The sequence below is a fragment of the Podarcis muralis genome, chromosome 15, assembly GCF_964188315.1.
Source record: "Podarcis muralis chromosome 15, rPodMur119.hap1.1, whole genome shotgun sequence".
NCBI lineage: Eukaryota > Metazoa > Chordata > Lepidosauria > Squamata > Lacertidae > Podarcis > Podarcis muralis.
The window spans coordinates 20,704,896-20,720,282 of NC_135669.1; the positions used below are offsets into that span (position 1 = coordinate 20,704,896).

Genomic DNA, 15,387 nt, shown 5'->3' on the forward strand with positions numbered 1-15,387 from the left:
ATTCTCAGAGTGGTTTAATAATCAACTCCTCTTCACAAGGAGCTCTGGGGAATGGGCGGGGGGAGAGACGGCTTCCTAACAACTCTCAGCACCCTTAACAAACTACAGCTACCAGAATTCTTTGGGAGAAGTGACATCATAGTGCTTTAAATGTAAGGTGTATGGGTGGCCTAAGAGAGCACCCTAGTGCCCCGTCCATATGCTGGACCTGAAAGCTCATTAGCTGGCCTTGAAGTTCGATCGCAGTGTAAATATCACTGAAATGAGTTTCCTAGTTGGCCTCTGAGTAATATTTTCTCTGGTATTTCGTTTTCTTAAATAGCTGATGTCAAACTATTATTTTCCTTTAGGTATTTTTCCCCCATCAGCCTGTCCCTTCCTATTCACCCACTGGTAAGTGTCTTAGTATTCTGTTCTATTCTAGTTTTTGCTTTTGTTTCTCCTTCTTTGCTCACCTTCTCACAGCGTAACTCTCAAGTACAGCTGGGGGAGAAATTCTATTCGGTTCGTATTTAGAAGCGAACCTTCCTAACTGGCCTTTTTCCAGAGCTAGCTGTGAGCCAAAACACAACCATCGTTTGAAATTTGCACCTTTCCACTTTGTGCTGTGCATATCTCCCAGTCAAGTAATGTGTTTTTAAAAATGAATATTTTAGCGAAAACAGTGTACAAAATATATGCAGTTTGAAAAAAAATAATGTGTCTATCAGGCAAAATTGCATAGGAAAATCTGTATGTTAAACCTTTGCACTAAAATGCTGATTAATTCTGAGGACCTTAAAAAAAACCAACCCTAAGTGGAAATGACTTAAGATTGGAAAAAATGAGAAGCTGAAACTAACAGATTTGCCTCTCCCTACCTTCAAGACTCTCCTCTCTTCACAGGCCAAGTCTGCACAGATTCGGATTTTGTCACTTCTGCACTGCCAGTGATGGATGATGGGTCGCTGTATTCCGGGTGGTTAACACAACCTTCTCCAGCCTCTCTGCAGCCTTTGACCCAGTGGACCACCTACCCAGATTATGTCTCCCATGAAGCTGTCAGCTGTCCTTATTCAGCAGACATGTATGTCCAGCCTGTGTGCCCAAGTTACACACTCGTCGGAACGTCTTCCGTGCTCACTTATGCATCTCAGCCACTGATCACAAACTTTGCGGTGAGTCTGGCTGGGTCACTGGTATGGACCAGTTCTACTAATTTCTTACATTTTTATTGAACATGATTTATATACCTCCTAACAACACTGGGACGTGAGTGGCGCTCTGGGTTAAACCACAGAGCCTAGGGCTTGCTGATCAGAAGGTCGGCGGTTTGAATCCCCGCGATGGGGTGAGCTCCCGTTGCTCGGTCCCTGCTCCTTCCAACCTAGCAGTTCGAAAGCACGTCAAAGTGCAAGTAGATAAATAGGTACCGCTCCAGCGGGAAGGTAAACGGCGTTTCCGTGCGCGACTGGAGCTAATGGTCAGGGATCCCTTTACCTTTACCTTTAACAACCACAACAGCCTCTAGGTGGTTTAACTTAAAACAATATCAGCCATTCATAAGATGACACAGATAAAATCAGCAAACTTTTAAAACACAGAGACGATAAAATGATCAAAATACTGATGAAAAGCAACAGTTTTAAATACAAATACACATAGTAAAATTACATTTTTGGTTAGGCTAAGCAATGAAGCTTTTAGCAGTTGTAGCAAAGGGTGCAACGAAGGCACCTGCTTCATATCAAGGGGCAGAGAGTTCCAAAGAGAAGATGCTGCCCCTTTGAAGGGGCAATTCTATTTTTACAAGTGCAGAGCAAACAGTGTGTGGCAGTTGCAAGAATGCCAGTTTCATAGATCAAAGTGGTCAAGTGGGATAAGGTGGTCCTTCAAGCAAGCTGGTGTCGGGCTGCTGAGGGCTTGGTGAAAGATTTCCCTCAAGATTGCACATTAAGTATTGTTGAAATCAAGTATCATTGGGTGACAAATGCACATTGTATGCAATATCCAGTAAGCATTCATCAGATATTTAAATATACAGTGAATGTTTGACATCACAATTCTCAGAAGACCATCACAAAGGGATTATTTTCCTGATGCAAATCCTCTTTGACTCTAATTTAAGCACAGGCTGTTATAGAATTAAGTTTCCTCATGTGAGAAGTAAAAAATTAAGATCATTGTGTGCACCTCAGGGGGGGGAAACGAGAGAGAAAGTGAGAGTATAGTCATCAGCTTAGTATTGACTTTGACTAGCAAGGAATCTCATTGCTCCGACTGGCAGCTTCTGAATTGCTGTAACTGAAGAGTGCCATAAATTGCATTGTTCTGTCTTGCTACCCAAAATATCAAATATCGGATCTGAATATTCGCAGGGAGCACCTGGAGCCTTTTCTTCCTGGTCTGTTTCCACACAATATTTTTTACAACATTGTTTTCAGCTGCATTTCAAATGCTATGAATAATTATTTTATTTGATGGCTTTCAGGGTGCTTTACGTTGTCGTTTTTTTTAAAGCAACACTTTGCACAAGACCAACTGTATATAGCAAAAGCAGCAGTGAGGCCTATTTCCCAAGCAAAGACCTGATCACCCATTGATTTCAGACATGATCAAGAGAGACAGTCTGCAGATACTGGGCTGTCTTCCACGCTGAAGCCCACGGGGCTGGAATATCTTGCAAATGTAGTTGTTGCTGTCAGAGATCAACACTGCCTCTCATTCTATGTGCCACAGCAAAGTGCCATTGAAAGTGGGAGGAACTTAGATCACATGTTCTGTTCTTCTGTTGTTGTTTTACTCAGCTACGGGTATGCACACCTCCGCAAATGATTGATCCAAGTTAATGCCACGATGCCTCCATTAATTTCTATATGGGGAAGGAAGAGGCAGCATCCCTAGAAACAGCTGAGGGGAGGGAGGAATCTTGTTGCCCCACAGCAAGGACCCTGTTAGGGACATGGGTGGCGCTGTGGTCTAAAGCACTGAGCCTTGGGCTTACCGATCGGATCGGAAGATTGGCGGTTCGAATCTCCGTGACAGGGTGAGCTCCCGTTGCTCGGTCCCTGCTGCTGCCAACCTAGCAGTTCAAAAGCACGTCAAAGTGCAAGTAGATAAATAGGTACTGCTCCTGCGGGAAGGTAAACGGCGTTTCCGTGCGCTGCTTTGGTTTGCCAGAAGCGGCTTAGTCATGCTGGCCACATGACCTGGAAGCTGTACGCCGGCTCCCTCGGCCAATAAAGCGAGATGAGCGCCGCAACCCCAGAGTCGGTCACAACTGGACCTAATGGTCAGGGGTTCCTTTACCGTTACCTTTAAGGGCCCTGTTATTCCAAGGGTGCCTAGTAGCAGGTGGGCTTCTCGACCCATCAGCCGTGTTAAGGAATCCAGCCTATTTCCCACCATGCAAGTTAACAAATACATAACTCTCCCATTCGTATGCATGGGGAAGAGGAAGGTTTTCTGTTCTGGGTTGGGATTTCTCTGCTGTCTCTCTTGGCAGGTCCAGAAGTTGAGAACCTAAGAAAGTAATGCAAGGAGAGTTAATTGGGAGTAGGCTGTAGGCTCAAAGGAAGCTGTTTCATACCAAGGTCAGACTCTTTGTCCTTCCAGCCCAGAGTCGCCCACACTGGCTGGCAGTGACACTCCGGCAGAGATCTTTCCTGTCAATACTTACTTGACCTTTTCTAAAACTGGAGCTGCCAGGGATTGAATGTGAAACCTTCTGCATGCAAAGCAAGTGCTCTGCCATTGTTGTTGTTTCCCTCTCCTCCCAGGTATTTCATGGCATCAGTTAACAGAATTTATTTATTCATTAGCCCTGGGCAGCTGCCATGGTTTTTTGCCAACTCCCATTTTCTCCTCCGGCAATGTCCCCCATGAAGCAGGTGAGGTTGAGAGTGAGTGATTGGCTCAGCAGCAGTTGGTGGGGTGTGGGGCAAAGTCACAGGACCCTTCCTGATGCGAGAGGCATTACTGTTTATGTGGACGAGGCTCAGGCAGGCTGCTGCTTCTTTAGCAGAGTGGCAGTGAGGTTGGAGCCATGTGGACACATTGGCATGACAGAATTATTTATATGACCTTTGCAGACTAAAAAAAAATATCCAGTGATAGCAGATTCTGCTCTTATTCACTTGTGCAATTTCTGCTCCTGGACTGTGGGTGAGCAAGCAAATTGTGGCAATTTCCATTTCTGATGGTATCCTCCCAGATTCCTAGCCAAAGGTCACCTAGGGAGCTTAATGGCTGATTGGAGATTTCAGCCTGGGTCTTCCCAATCCTAGGCCACAACTCTACTGCAGTGGTGCAAAACCCAAGGGCCTCCAGATGTTAGAGCTCCCATCAACCTTGACTACTGGCCCTCCTGGATGGGCCTAAGGGAGTTGGAGCTCAACAACACCCACGTTCCCCATCTGTGGCCAGTTACTCAACCACACTGTTGTTGTTGTTGTTTAGTCGTTTAGTCATGTCCAACTCTTCGTGACCCCATGGACCAGAGCACGCCAGGCACTCCTGTCTTCCACTGTCTCCTGCAGTTTGGTCAAACTCATGCTGGTAGCTTCGAGAACACTGTCCAACCAGCTCATCCTCTGTCATCCCCTTCTCCTTGTGCCCTCCATCTTCCCCAACATCAGGGTCTTTTCCAGGGAGTCTTCTCTTCTCATGAGGTGGCCAAAGTACTGGAGCCTCAGCTTCAGGATCTGTCCTTCCAGTGAGCACTCAGGGCTGATTTCCTTAAGAATAGATACGTTTGATCTTCTTGCAGTCCATGGGACTCTCAAGAGTTTCCTCCAACACTATAATTCAAAAGCATCAATTCTTTGGCGATCAGCCTTCTTTGTGGTCCAGCTCTCACTTCCATACTGTATCCTTCATTATTTGTAATGGTTCATTGCTAGTTTTGCAGTTTTTTGTCTGGAGGATTTAAATCTTGACCCTTGTTTTTGACTTATTTATTTTTAATAAATGAATGGAGGCATCATGGCTGGGGCTGGTAAGATCTGGAGACCCACAACATCTGGGGGCCCCCAAAGTTTAGCCTCTCCTGCTCCAGAGAAACACAAGTGATGGGTCAATCTGTTTTTTTTCCCTTTTAATCAAACAGGCAAGACCCACTTCCACACCAGCTGTTGTGCCTCACTTGGATGTCATGGACCAGCAAGCTCCTCTGAGCTACTTCCCATGGACTCAGCCAATCTCAACATTACCAGCGCCGTCCCTGCAGTACCAACCAGCTTCAACCACCCTCCCTGCACCCCAGTTTCTACCTCTTCCCGTTTCAATCCCAGATCCGGTCCCCGAGGAGCTGGAGGACTCAAGGAAGGAAATGGGCCCCCTGACCATCGAGAAGCTTCTTCTGCAGGATGAAAACAACGGCACATACGATCTGAGCAACAGCCTCCCAGTCGAAGGCCTTTAAAGCCAGAGTTTCGGCATACAGGGATAGCGTGAAACGTCTCAAGTCTTTGTGGCTCAAGGACAACCCAGCTCTCTCTCTCTGCGTCTCTCCTTTGGGTGTGAAAACCCGGTTTGTCTTCTGTGTGCTGAGCCCCTTTCCATATTGCATATGCAGAGAAATGGCGGTTTATCGGGGCAGTTCTTCAGCACCCGTGTTTTGGCAAAAGAAATACAGCAGCCCAGCTCCACAAGTAGGATTACCACACTGTGAATAGGCTCTTTCCTTCTAGATGGTGGAATAAAGCGCAGAAACAGGGGAACAGTGGTAAGGCAGGCCACAACAACCCTATTTCAGCTTAAGTACAACCCGGGGAGCCCCACAGCACCTTAATTCGTATGGCTAAGCACCCACCCAGTCCCATGAGTGGCTCAGGAGGCTGTCTGGAACTCATGAATTGAATAGGTGCTGCTAATGGGCTCCTCTAGAAAAATCTTTCAAGGGGGCAAGAAGCAGATGGGGACACATTTCCCTTGCAAGGAATGTACCATAGGCTGAATACAATTGGGGTTCTGTGCCCATTCCCACTCACACCCCCTCCCTCCAGGCAAGCAAGTGACAGTTGTCACACGCTAAGAAGAAGTGTTCAAGGAAGGTGTGGAGTGTTGCTAGCCTAATGAGAAGGTGTGATCTGGGCAGAGTCCCAAGGGGCAGACAAAGAGGCCTGGAAGGCCACATTTAACTCCTGGGATGGAAGTCCCTCACCTGTAGATCAAGGGCTTATTCACACTTTTATCTGTGCTGCAATTTCTATTGGTCCATGATTTGTAGGCATGGGTGGTTTTTTGTTTTGGTCACACCGCTACGTTCCCCGAGCAAACCCACTGTTTATCACTGGATCAGAACAAACAGAAGTTCATGGGAAACCTGATGTTTGTTCCAATTCAGCAGTAAAGCATTGGTTTTCCAGGGGGGAGCAGCAAGATAATAAACCCCCAAAACTGTTCGGACCTGTGCCTAGAAATCATGGCACAAACAGAGCCCCAAGTGCTCACACCAGTCATTCACAACCTGGCACCCTCCACTATAACTCCCATCAGCTGTGACCATTGGGCTGTGTTGACTCAGGATGATGAAAGTTGTAGTCCAAAACATGTAGAGGGTGCCACGTTGGGAAAGGCTCATTACATTCCTTTTTCTCAATCCGTTAAAGACGCACATTCTTGTGAGATTTGCTCAGCCCTTACAAAACCTATTTAGAAATATCCTGTCATATTAAGTGTCTTTTGTCAATTATCTCTTGAAACACTGGATTATCACAAGCTATTCAGGGTAGAGCCAATAAAAAATTACAAACCCAAGTTAGGCATGTCCATTAACTTCAATAGGCCTACTCTGAGTAGGAGTAGCATTGGATACACTTAAAAAAAAAATGCAATGTTTGAATGTAGAGTACACCTTCTGTGTTTTATTGCACCAAGATACTCAGAGTGCCCCCCAGAATGTCACTATTTTCCAAGAGAGATTTAAGCACATAGGTTTGTGTAATTAAAAGTGTTGTCCTAGCACCCCAAATCCACATTTAAAAAAAAGACTTTTTGCAGCTTGGAAAGTGACAGGCAAATGTGGGATGGGTGGCTGACTCACAGCAAACAGCCCGCAAGTAAATAAGGATGAATGCAGGATGAAAGTTTACTGCCGTATAACCACCCTGTAAACAAATCAGAAAGTATGCTCAGTAAAGTATGCACAGAGTTGTCTGGAGGAGCTCTCCCAGTTCTTTGTATATAATAGTCAGGATAAACCAATGAAGATAACGGAAAGGCAAGCTGGGTCTCTGCTGTTTTTGAAATCTGGCTTGTTATATTTTAAAGAAGGGATTCGTGCTGGGTGCTGTTATTTCTTTAGGCAAAAATCATAATAAAACTTAGCATTGATGTAGCACATTCCCAGTGGTCCAATGGCTCTGCTTGCATACGCATTTTCCTAAGAATGATTTCCCATGCAAGGAATATCCCTCCTGTGAAAGATGCTGCAGAGAGCACCTTTTAAAGCCAAACCCTGTTAAAGAAAGGACACTTTTCCAATGTACACTCAACATTATCTTGGCATAAGGCATTGCTTCATTTCCGAAAGGACTGTCGACATTCTGAGCACTCAGTGCTGTAAAGTTTTTATCGTGTGTACAGTATAACAATCTGGGGACAAATATTGTCTGCAGGATCCGAGGGCCAAGCGGAACAGTTTAAAAAAAAAAGCAATTTAAGACTCTCTCCCTCCCCCCCACATACACACACCTCTGCACCTTTCCCCTTCTTTTGGCTTGGATTTCGACTGCCGGAGAAACAACTGACTCTTTGTCTGGGAATGGGGAAAGCGTTGCTTTAACTGAATGCTGTGTGTAGCAATTCTTCATCTAAAAGATCAACAAAGCCTGGGAGACTAAATGGAAGCAGTCAGGTCTAGTTCTGTAGGGCAGAACCTGAATTATCCAGCATGCTCACGCAGTCGTAACCCTATGGCCTTTGCTCCTTCAAGCCTGACACCCTCACCTGCCCAAATCTTTTTCTGCCCTCTAAAACCTACTCTCTTTTGGCACCCCTTACACAGTGAAGGCCACTTTATTGGGAGGAACAGAGCACTGCCTTACCAAAATTATTCAGCAAAACCGAGCCCCCACCCGCTTGCCTTCTTACTTAACAATTAGTCCAGGGAGTGGTAGTACCTGTCACCATCCTCCTAGAGTTGCCCTTGTGGCACTCAGTAGGGAGGAGGATGGAGACAAAACTATAATCAGTTGCCTCTGCCTGCTGTTAGCTCTGGCACCACCTACTGTTGGCCTCCCTACCTTCTACCCTACCAGTGGAAGCATCATGCCATTTTCAGCGATTGCGTTTGCCAGTTTTCTTCTCTGTGTGTTTCTTTTCTCCTTCCTTCCTTTGCCCCAAGCTTTATCCGCAAGCAATATGAAAGGCAATCCTCCAGCTACCTTGGTCCTAAGTTGCAATGCAGTAGTGGAGGGCCTGTGGCCTTCCAGATATGGTTGGACTACAACACCCATGATCCCATGACAATTAGCTGTGCTGACTGGGGCTGATGGGAAATGGAGTCCAATGGCATCTGTTTCTATTGCCAGGTTTCCCACCACCACTGTAAAGTAAAATTCGTATCTGCTGAACTCTGAACATGGACTTCAAACAGAGGGGAAATATTGTTTCTGGCCGAAGCTAGTAGAGCTGTTCACAAGTAAACCAGTGTTCCAACTCTGGGTATGTGCCTTTGTGCACACTCGTACCAGGAGAGCTGTGTTGCAAAAGCTTTGATGTCTGTATTAACAGGATGTGAAAGAGCAGCAAAGTATGTTGAACTTTGCCCTACAGGATGGGAGCCTCTTTTTCACCCCATACTTAGAATGCAATGCCGAGCTTTCAGGTTTCTGAAGATTGCAAGGGGCGTTGGGTTGCCTACAGGATGGTAGAATTCACTTTCATCACTGTCAAAATTAAATATCCCACACCTGGCAAACGTTCCAATTTTGCCCTGCCAGTGGTAAATGCAGATCTTTCACATTTGGGTTTGTTTCCATTTTGGAGCATGAACTCTTAATGTAGGATTTAACTTGGTATAAGTGTTTTAGACTTGTTGCCATGTCTTGGCAGGTTTGATCTGGGTAGGCATCAAAGATGAAATGTCACCAATTAATATATGGAGCAAAACAATGCAATACAGACATGCCATGCAAACAGGAGGAACTCAGTTCCAGCCCTTCTCAGGTGGGCATCATTGCTATTCTAAGAGAATGAAGGAGGTGTTCATTGTGAGTTCCGGCACCTCTTTTTCTAGAAAAATAGCGCTGCATGGGAGCATAGGCTTCCTGAAGGCATTTGGCTGGCCCCTGTGAAAAGCAGGATGCTAGACAGACTTTCATTCTGCTGTGACTGGACTATGGAGGAGAAGTCTATCAACAATGGTCAACGGCATCTGTTTTGCATGCAGAAGGTGCCACGCTCAATCCCAGACAGGGCTGGGAGAAAACTCTGCCTGAAATTCTGTCTGCCTTTGGTCGCTTAGCGTAAAGAATATTGAGCTAGATGGCCCAATGGTCTGGCTCAGTATAAGGCATCTTTCTATGTTCCTGTGTATTAAGGGAAGGGCTGTAGCTCAGTGGCAGAGTAACTGCTTTGCATGCAGACAGTCGAAAGTTCAATCCCCGGCAACTCCAGAGTCCTGGGAATGTCCCTTGCTGAAAATCCTGGAATTCCAGCCAATGTTGACAGTATTGAGCTACCTGGCCCAAGGATAAGGCAGCTTCCTATATCGCTTGTTATTGCTCTGTGTAAAACCAGAAATCAGGGCTCATTCCAAGATCTGTGGGTTTAGCCGCGTCCTTACCCTTACTGCAGATTCTCTCTTCCACTCAAGAAAAGCCAGGTGTGTGTATTCTGTCCCCCAGTAAATGCCACTGCTAATCAAAGTGTTTGATCCGTGGGCCCGGAGCATACAAATATTTACTGAATCGCTCCGGAACCTGAGAGCTATAAAGACAAGCAGTTTAAGTAGGAAAAGCGTAAGATAGGGAGGTGAGCGGTTGAAAGCAACGTGTGGCCTCAAGTCACATTTTACAAGAGGTACAAGAAAATCACCAGGCTGGAGGCAAGATTCTTGTCTCTCCCCCCAGTTTTCTTTTTTGAAAAAATGGTTTAGCAGATGGTTACCTACCAGCCCTTGCAGCTGTTGATAGGGATAACACCTGGTTCCTGACCATGGAGACAGCAGGTCTGCGACGCAGCCGTGAACTTGTTTGGTTGGGGCTTGGTTGTTGAACTAACACTATACTGAAGCAGCGATGGACGGGCTGGCTTAGATTTTAAAAATAAATAAAGAGGACACATTCATGAAGGCTATGAATGGACATACAAGGCTATGAATGGACATACAAATAAAATGGTGATGGTGATGGTGATGACATGAGCTGCAATACTGAACCGATAACTTCAGTGTACAGAGATTCTGAGTGACAGGTGTTGAGGGCAAACCACGGTGGAAGGTGTTGTTTCCTGCTGATTGCTTCTGATGCTGGACCAGATGGGCTGGTGGCGCTGTGGTCTAAACCACTGAGCTTTTGGGGCTTGCCAATCAGAAGGTTGGCGGTTTGAATCCCCACAATGGGGTGAGCTCCTGCTGTTCTGTCCCAGCTCCTACCAGCCTCGCAGTTCAAAAGCACAATAGCGCAAGTAGATAAATAGGTACCGCTGCAGCAGGAAGGTAAACGGCATTTCCGTGCGCTCTGGTTTTCATCACAGTGTTCCATTGCGTCAGAAGTAGTTTAGTTCTGTTGGCCACATGACCCGGAAAGCTGTCTGTGGACAAACACCGGCTTCCTTGGCCTGAAAGCAAGATGAGTGCCGCAACCCCATAGTCGCCTTTTGACTGGAGTTAACCATCCAGGGGTCCTTTTTTTTTGTCTGATCCAGGAAGATGCATCTTGTAAAGCAAGGGAAGGTGGCCTATGGCCCTAAAGACATAAGCAGCCCTTGAACACATATCCCTCCCCTACTGAAATGAGGTTTGAAAGAAGCCTTCTATTGCTGCCAGGAGAAGGGCCATTTTCATGCCTAATTGTTGGTGGGGGCAAGGATGAGTTAGTATGCCTGGGTGTGGTGTACATGCACATCTGTGACTGCAGTCTGCGCACTGTGACAGTGTGCATAAGGTGCTCACAAATGAGCCCATGGGCCCCAAACTGTTGAGTGGCTCTACTATTAAAATTTCACAGGTAAATGTAACATTTCTATTAAAATTACATCCATGTTTTGAAAGTGAGCAAGCTTAAACAGCAAACTATTTCCTTTGGGTTCAAAAGCTGAGTCCTGATTTTTGAAATCAATGCATGTACTTGCATTACCCTACAATCCAAGTTATACATTGTGACCTCTGGATGCCACAAAACTTTCAACATCTTTATCACAAATAATCTGCTCTCTCCCAAATTATCATCCTCAGAATTTTTAAAATTCAGTGCACACGGTCAGCATTTCAAGCTTCGGCCCTCTCCCTTTCTTTTGCTTCTCTGTGTAAAACATGTTGCCACAATCTTTGGAAAATAGTAATCTGAACATCTCTCTGGCCATCCGTCTTTCCCAAAACCGCAGGTATGTGAGCCAGAAATTCTAAAAGGCATTTTCTTCCGAAGTCAGGTTGATTGTGGACAGCGTCTGTGCTTTGCGCTTTGCAAAAATGGGCCAAAAACAGTTATCTTCACTTCACATCACTCACCCGTGATAGCTCAGTCTCGAAGGTCATCTGCCATCTCCACCCTGTAATTTTTCCTTTATCTTTCTGGAGCCACTGTATGTGGCAATAGCTCTTCCATTTTAAAAAACCATGCCTGCCACTGTCTCCTGATAATTCCATAAGTTCACTGTTGACATTGATAGAGTCGCCTGAAAATTATTAGTTTATCTCTGAAGTGTCTCTGGACCATCCTTCCTGCCCCCACCAACCCCCCTCAAGGAAAATACAATCTTTCTTTTCCAGTAGAAGAATTTGAATAATTTCTGAACCTGCATCTGGCTCTCATTATTTGGTCCAGCTTTTGTGGGGCAGGGAGTTGGGGGGGGAGGTTTAGAGTTCACACATTTAATTCCTGTTTCCTTAACACATAGGAAGGGCGCTGAGTTTGAATTAGGAATTGAGGATAAATCCAGTTAGGATTTTAATCCAGGACCCTCCCCATCCAGTTCACACTTTCTGAAAACAATACACCAATCTCAGCACAGCTGTCCCTCAAAATTTGCACCTCGCCGAGTTGGGGGGTGCAATTGGTGAAAATATAAAATGCCCTCTCTCAGAGGAACTTGCTTGCAAAAAATAAATAAATGTGTATCTTGGGAGAAATTTCCGGTAAAATGCTGATGGATTTTCATGAGGACTTTAAAAAAACAACACAGAAAAAGAATTCCCATGTACAACAGCTCTTCTGAAAACCATATTGCTAGCGGTGGAATCAGAGAAATTATGGCAAGTTGTTATGGCGAGGCAACTGCTTTATGCGGCCAACTGATTGCAGGTACGTAAAGACAAAACACCCATAAAGATTAATCTCATTTCCGTCTGTTAAGGCTTGTTGGCCTTGGAACAACAGGCGAGGAATGGGGCTTCTTCTATCTGGGTCTATAAATCATGGCTTCTTGCGCTACAAAAGGAACTTTTGGCAGGCGCACTGTTTGCAGGCAGAGGCAGAGCTAGCTGCTCTTGCGCCCTGAGCGGCACACATGCTGTGCACCTGGGGGCGGGGCTAGCCACCCGCAGGGGCAGGGCAAGCATCCCAGGGGGGCCAGGCGGCGATGTCACCCCCCTCAGGGATGACACCCGGGGTGGGCCGCATCCACCACCCACCCTTTCCTCCACCAGTGTTTGCAGGGAGCACAGAAGGCAACACAAATCCTGCTTTCTTTCGGGCCATACATGAGAAAGCAACCTCCTTCTAGGTCGCAGGTCCACAGGAAGCTGCCTTACATCGAGTCAGAGCTTTGGTCCACTCAGTATTGTCTGCACAGACTGGCAGCAGCTCTCCAGGGGTTTGGGCAGTGAGTCTCTCCCAACCCCACCTGAAGGTGCAACTGGGTATTGAACCCGAGACCTTCCTGCATGCAAGGTGGATGTTTCACCACAGAGCTACGACCCTTCCCCAAGGTCAGACTATTCATCCCTCTTGCCAAGTACTGTCTCCTCCAGCGGTGTTAGTGTTACTGGACTACAACTCCCATCCGCTCCAGACAACATGGCAAGTGGGCAGGGATGGTGGGAGCTGCCATCTCACCATATCCGGAGAGCGCCACACTGACTACCTCTGGTCTGTTCAGACAGTGCAGGGTTCCTGAAGAGCCTCAGGTAAAGAGGATCTTGCCCATCGCCTGCTGCCCAGAATACTTTTCAGTGGAAATGTGTTGCGAATATAAAGCAAGATCATTCGCTTTGGAGACCCAGGACAAAAGAGGCTCTTATTGAGGAACAGGCTAAGGCACAACCACACAGGAAAACGAAAGTAACCACAATTTTAAAAAGCTAAAGCATGGCACCTAAGCTCCAACCCATAGTAACCGGAAACAATGTTTAACTCTGTAATTACCAATTCCCTACAACTCCCAGAGACTGATGTCAAGAGGGATTGACTGCTAAACCACTCTGAGAATTGCAGCTCCGTGAGAGGAATATGAGCCTCCTAGCAACTCTCAGCACCTTTAACAAGCTTCAGCTCCCAGAATTCTTTGGGGGAAGAAGCCATGGCTGTTTTTAGTAGCTCTGAATGCATAGCGCAGGCGCAGAATTAAGTTTCTTTGCATTGTGCAAAGACAGACTTCCTTTCGGAAGCTTATTTGTCAGAAGCAAACTAAGCAGGGCAGTTTTAAAATAATGACACCAATAGCAGTAGTTGTAGGGTTAGCCTCCCCCTGCCCACAGCCACAATCTGAACAAAAATCACACCATGCTGTTCACGTAAGGAAAAAGCTCCTTTTTGACCCAAACGCATGTTCTGTTAAATGGAATAACAGGAACATATCCTGAAAGGCATTGCATTTTTTTCCTATTAGGCCATGGGGGGAAATGGAACATTTTACAAACGTCCAGCAGGGGTCACTATGGGCTTCTAGAGGTGGAGATACAAGATTCCTCCAAATCCAGATGTTAATATGCAAATACATGACACATGTGGCAGGTCGCATTCTGGACCTTGTTTTCTCAACTGGGCAGGAAAAGTGTGCGATATTGACATTGGTCACTTGTCATGGTCAGATCACTTCCTGCTGAGATTTAGGCTTTCAGCACCTTATCCCCTCTATAGAGGTGAAGAACCAAGTGGGGTGATCCAACTTGATAGATCCAATGGGCTTTCAGATGACTCTGGGGGTATTTTCTGGCTGATTTGACTGGCATGTCTGTCAAAGCCTTGACCCACCTCTGGAACATCCAAATGGCTCCAAATGGCTCAGGCCGTTGACATGAGCGCCCCTGAGCGGCGTCTCCCATTTTGTGGAGCCCACTTCTTCTCAACCCTGGTATACTCCAGAGCTTAGGGCAAGGAAACTAGCTGGGAGACAGCTGGAACACAAGTGGAGGAAAAGTCCAGTTGAATGCAATCAAACCCTGGAGAGGGCTTATCATCTAGTCTACCATGTGGCAGCGAAGGCAGTAATGAAGGCACACAGTGGTACCTCAGTTTAAGAACAGCCCTGTTTACGAACTATTCGGTTTATGAACTCCGCAAAACCAGAAGTAGTGTCCCGGTTTGCGAACTTTACCTTGGTCTAAGAACAGAAGTCGAATGGTGGAAGGGCACCGGCAGCGGGAGGCCTCATTAGGGAAAGCGTTCCTCAGTTTCGGTTTAAGAACGGACTTCCGGAACGGATTAAGTTCGTAAACTGAGGTACCACTGTACTTTGCTGCCTCCATTGCATCCTCATTGTGCCAGGGCTTTTCTGGGTAGTGTGGGGCCTCTTACAGGCTGCCCCAAAGAACCAACAGTAGCTCGCTGTGACTTGTTGCAAAGCATTTTGAGGACAAAATCACTTGCGTCCCCTGGGATCTTGACTCCGCTATTACAGCAGATGACTCTCAAGGGGTGTTCAGAGCACTGTCTAGTCCTGTTGTGTTGGAGGAGTTTTAGTTAGTAAGGCTTAAAGGATGTGGACAAGCTGCTTGGATTGGTCAGGGCCACCACTTGTGCTCTGGACCCTTGGCCCTCTTGGCTGACAAAAACTAGTAGGGAGGAAACAACTGGCTGGGCCAGGGAGGCGATTCATGCCTCCTTTTGAGAGCAGGTGGTCCCTGCCTGCTTGAAGGAGGCAGCTGTAAACCACACCATTCTTAATAAACCCTCCCTGAATTCAGAAAATCTAAGTAACTACCAGCCCGTTGCTAATCTCCCTTCCTTGGTCAAGGTTCTGGAGTGGGTGAGTGCAGACTAGATCCAAGCACTCTTGGAGGAAATGAATTTTCAGAACCATTCC

At 46.4% G+C, this 15,387-nt stretch overlaps 1 protein-coding gene across 1 annotated transcript in view; it reads left to right on the forward strand.

Moving 5' to 3' along the window:
• Positions 1–7,323, forward strand: part of POU2AF1 (POU class 2 homeobox associating factor 1) — a 32,519-nt gene extending 25,196 nt beyond the window's left edge. The window contains exons 3-5 of the mRNA XM_077919894.1: positions 351–393; positions 886–1,157; positions 5,087–7,323. Coding sequence (XP_077776020.1) covers positions 351–393; positions 886–1,157; positions 5,087–5,401 — 630 coding nt within the window. The 3' untranslated portion in view covers positions 5,402–7,323. The remainder of the gene's footprint in view (positions 1–350; positions 394–885; positions 1,158–5,086) is intronic.
• Positions 7,324–15,387: the final 8,064 nt, after the last annotated feature.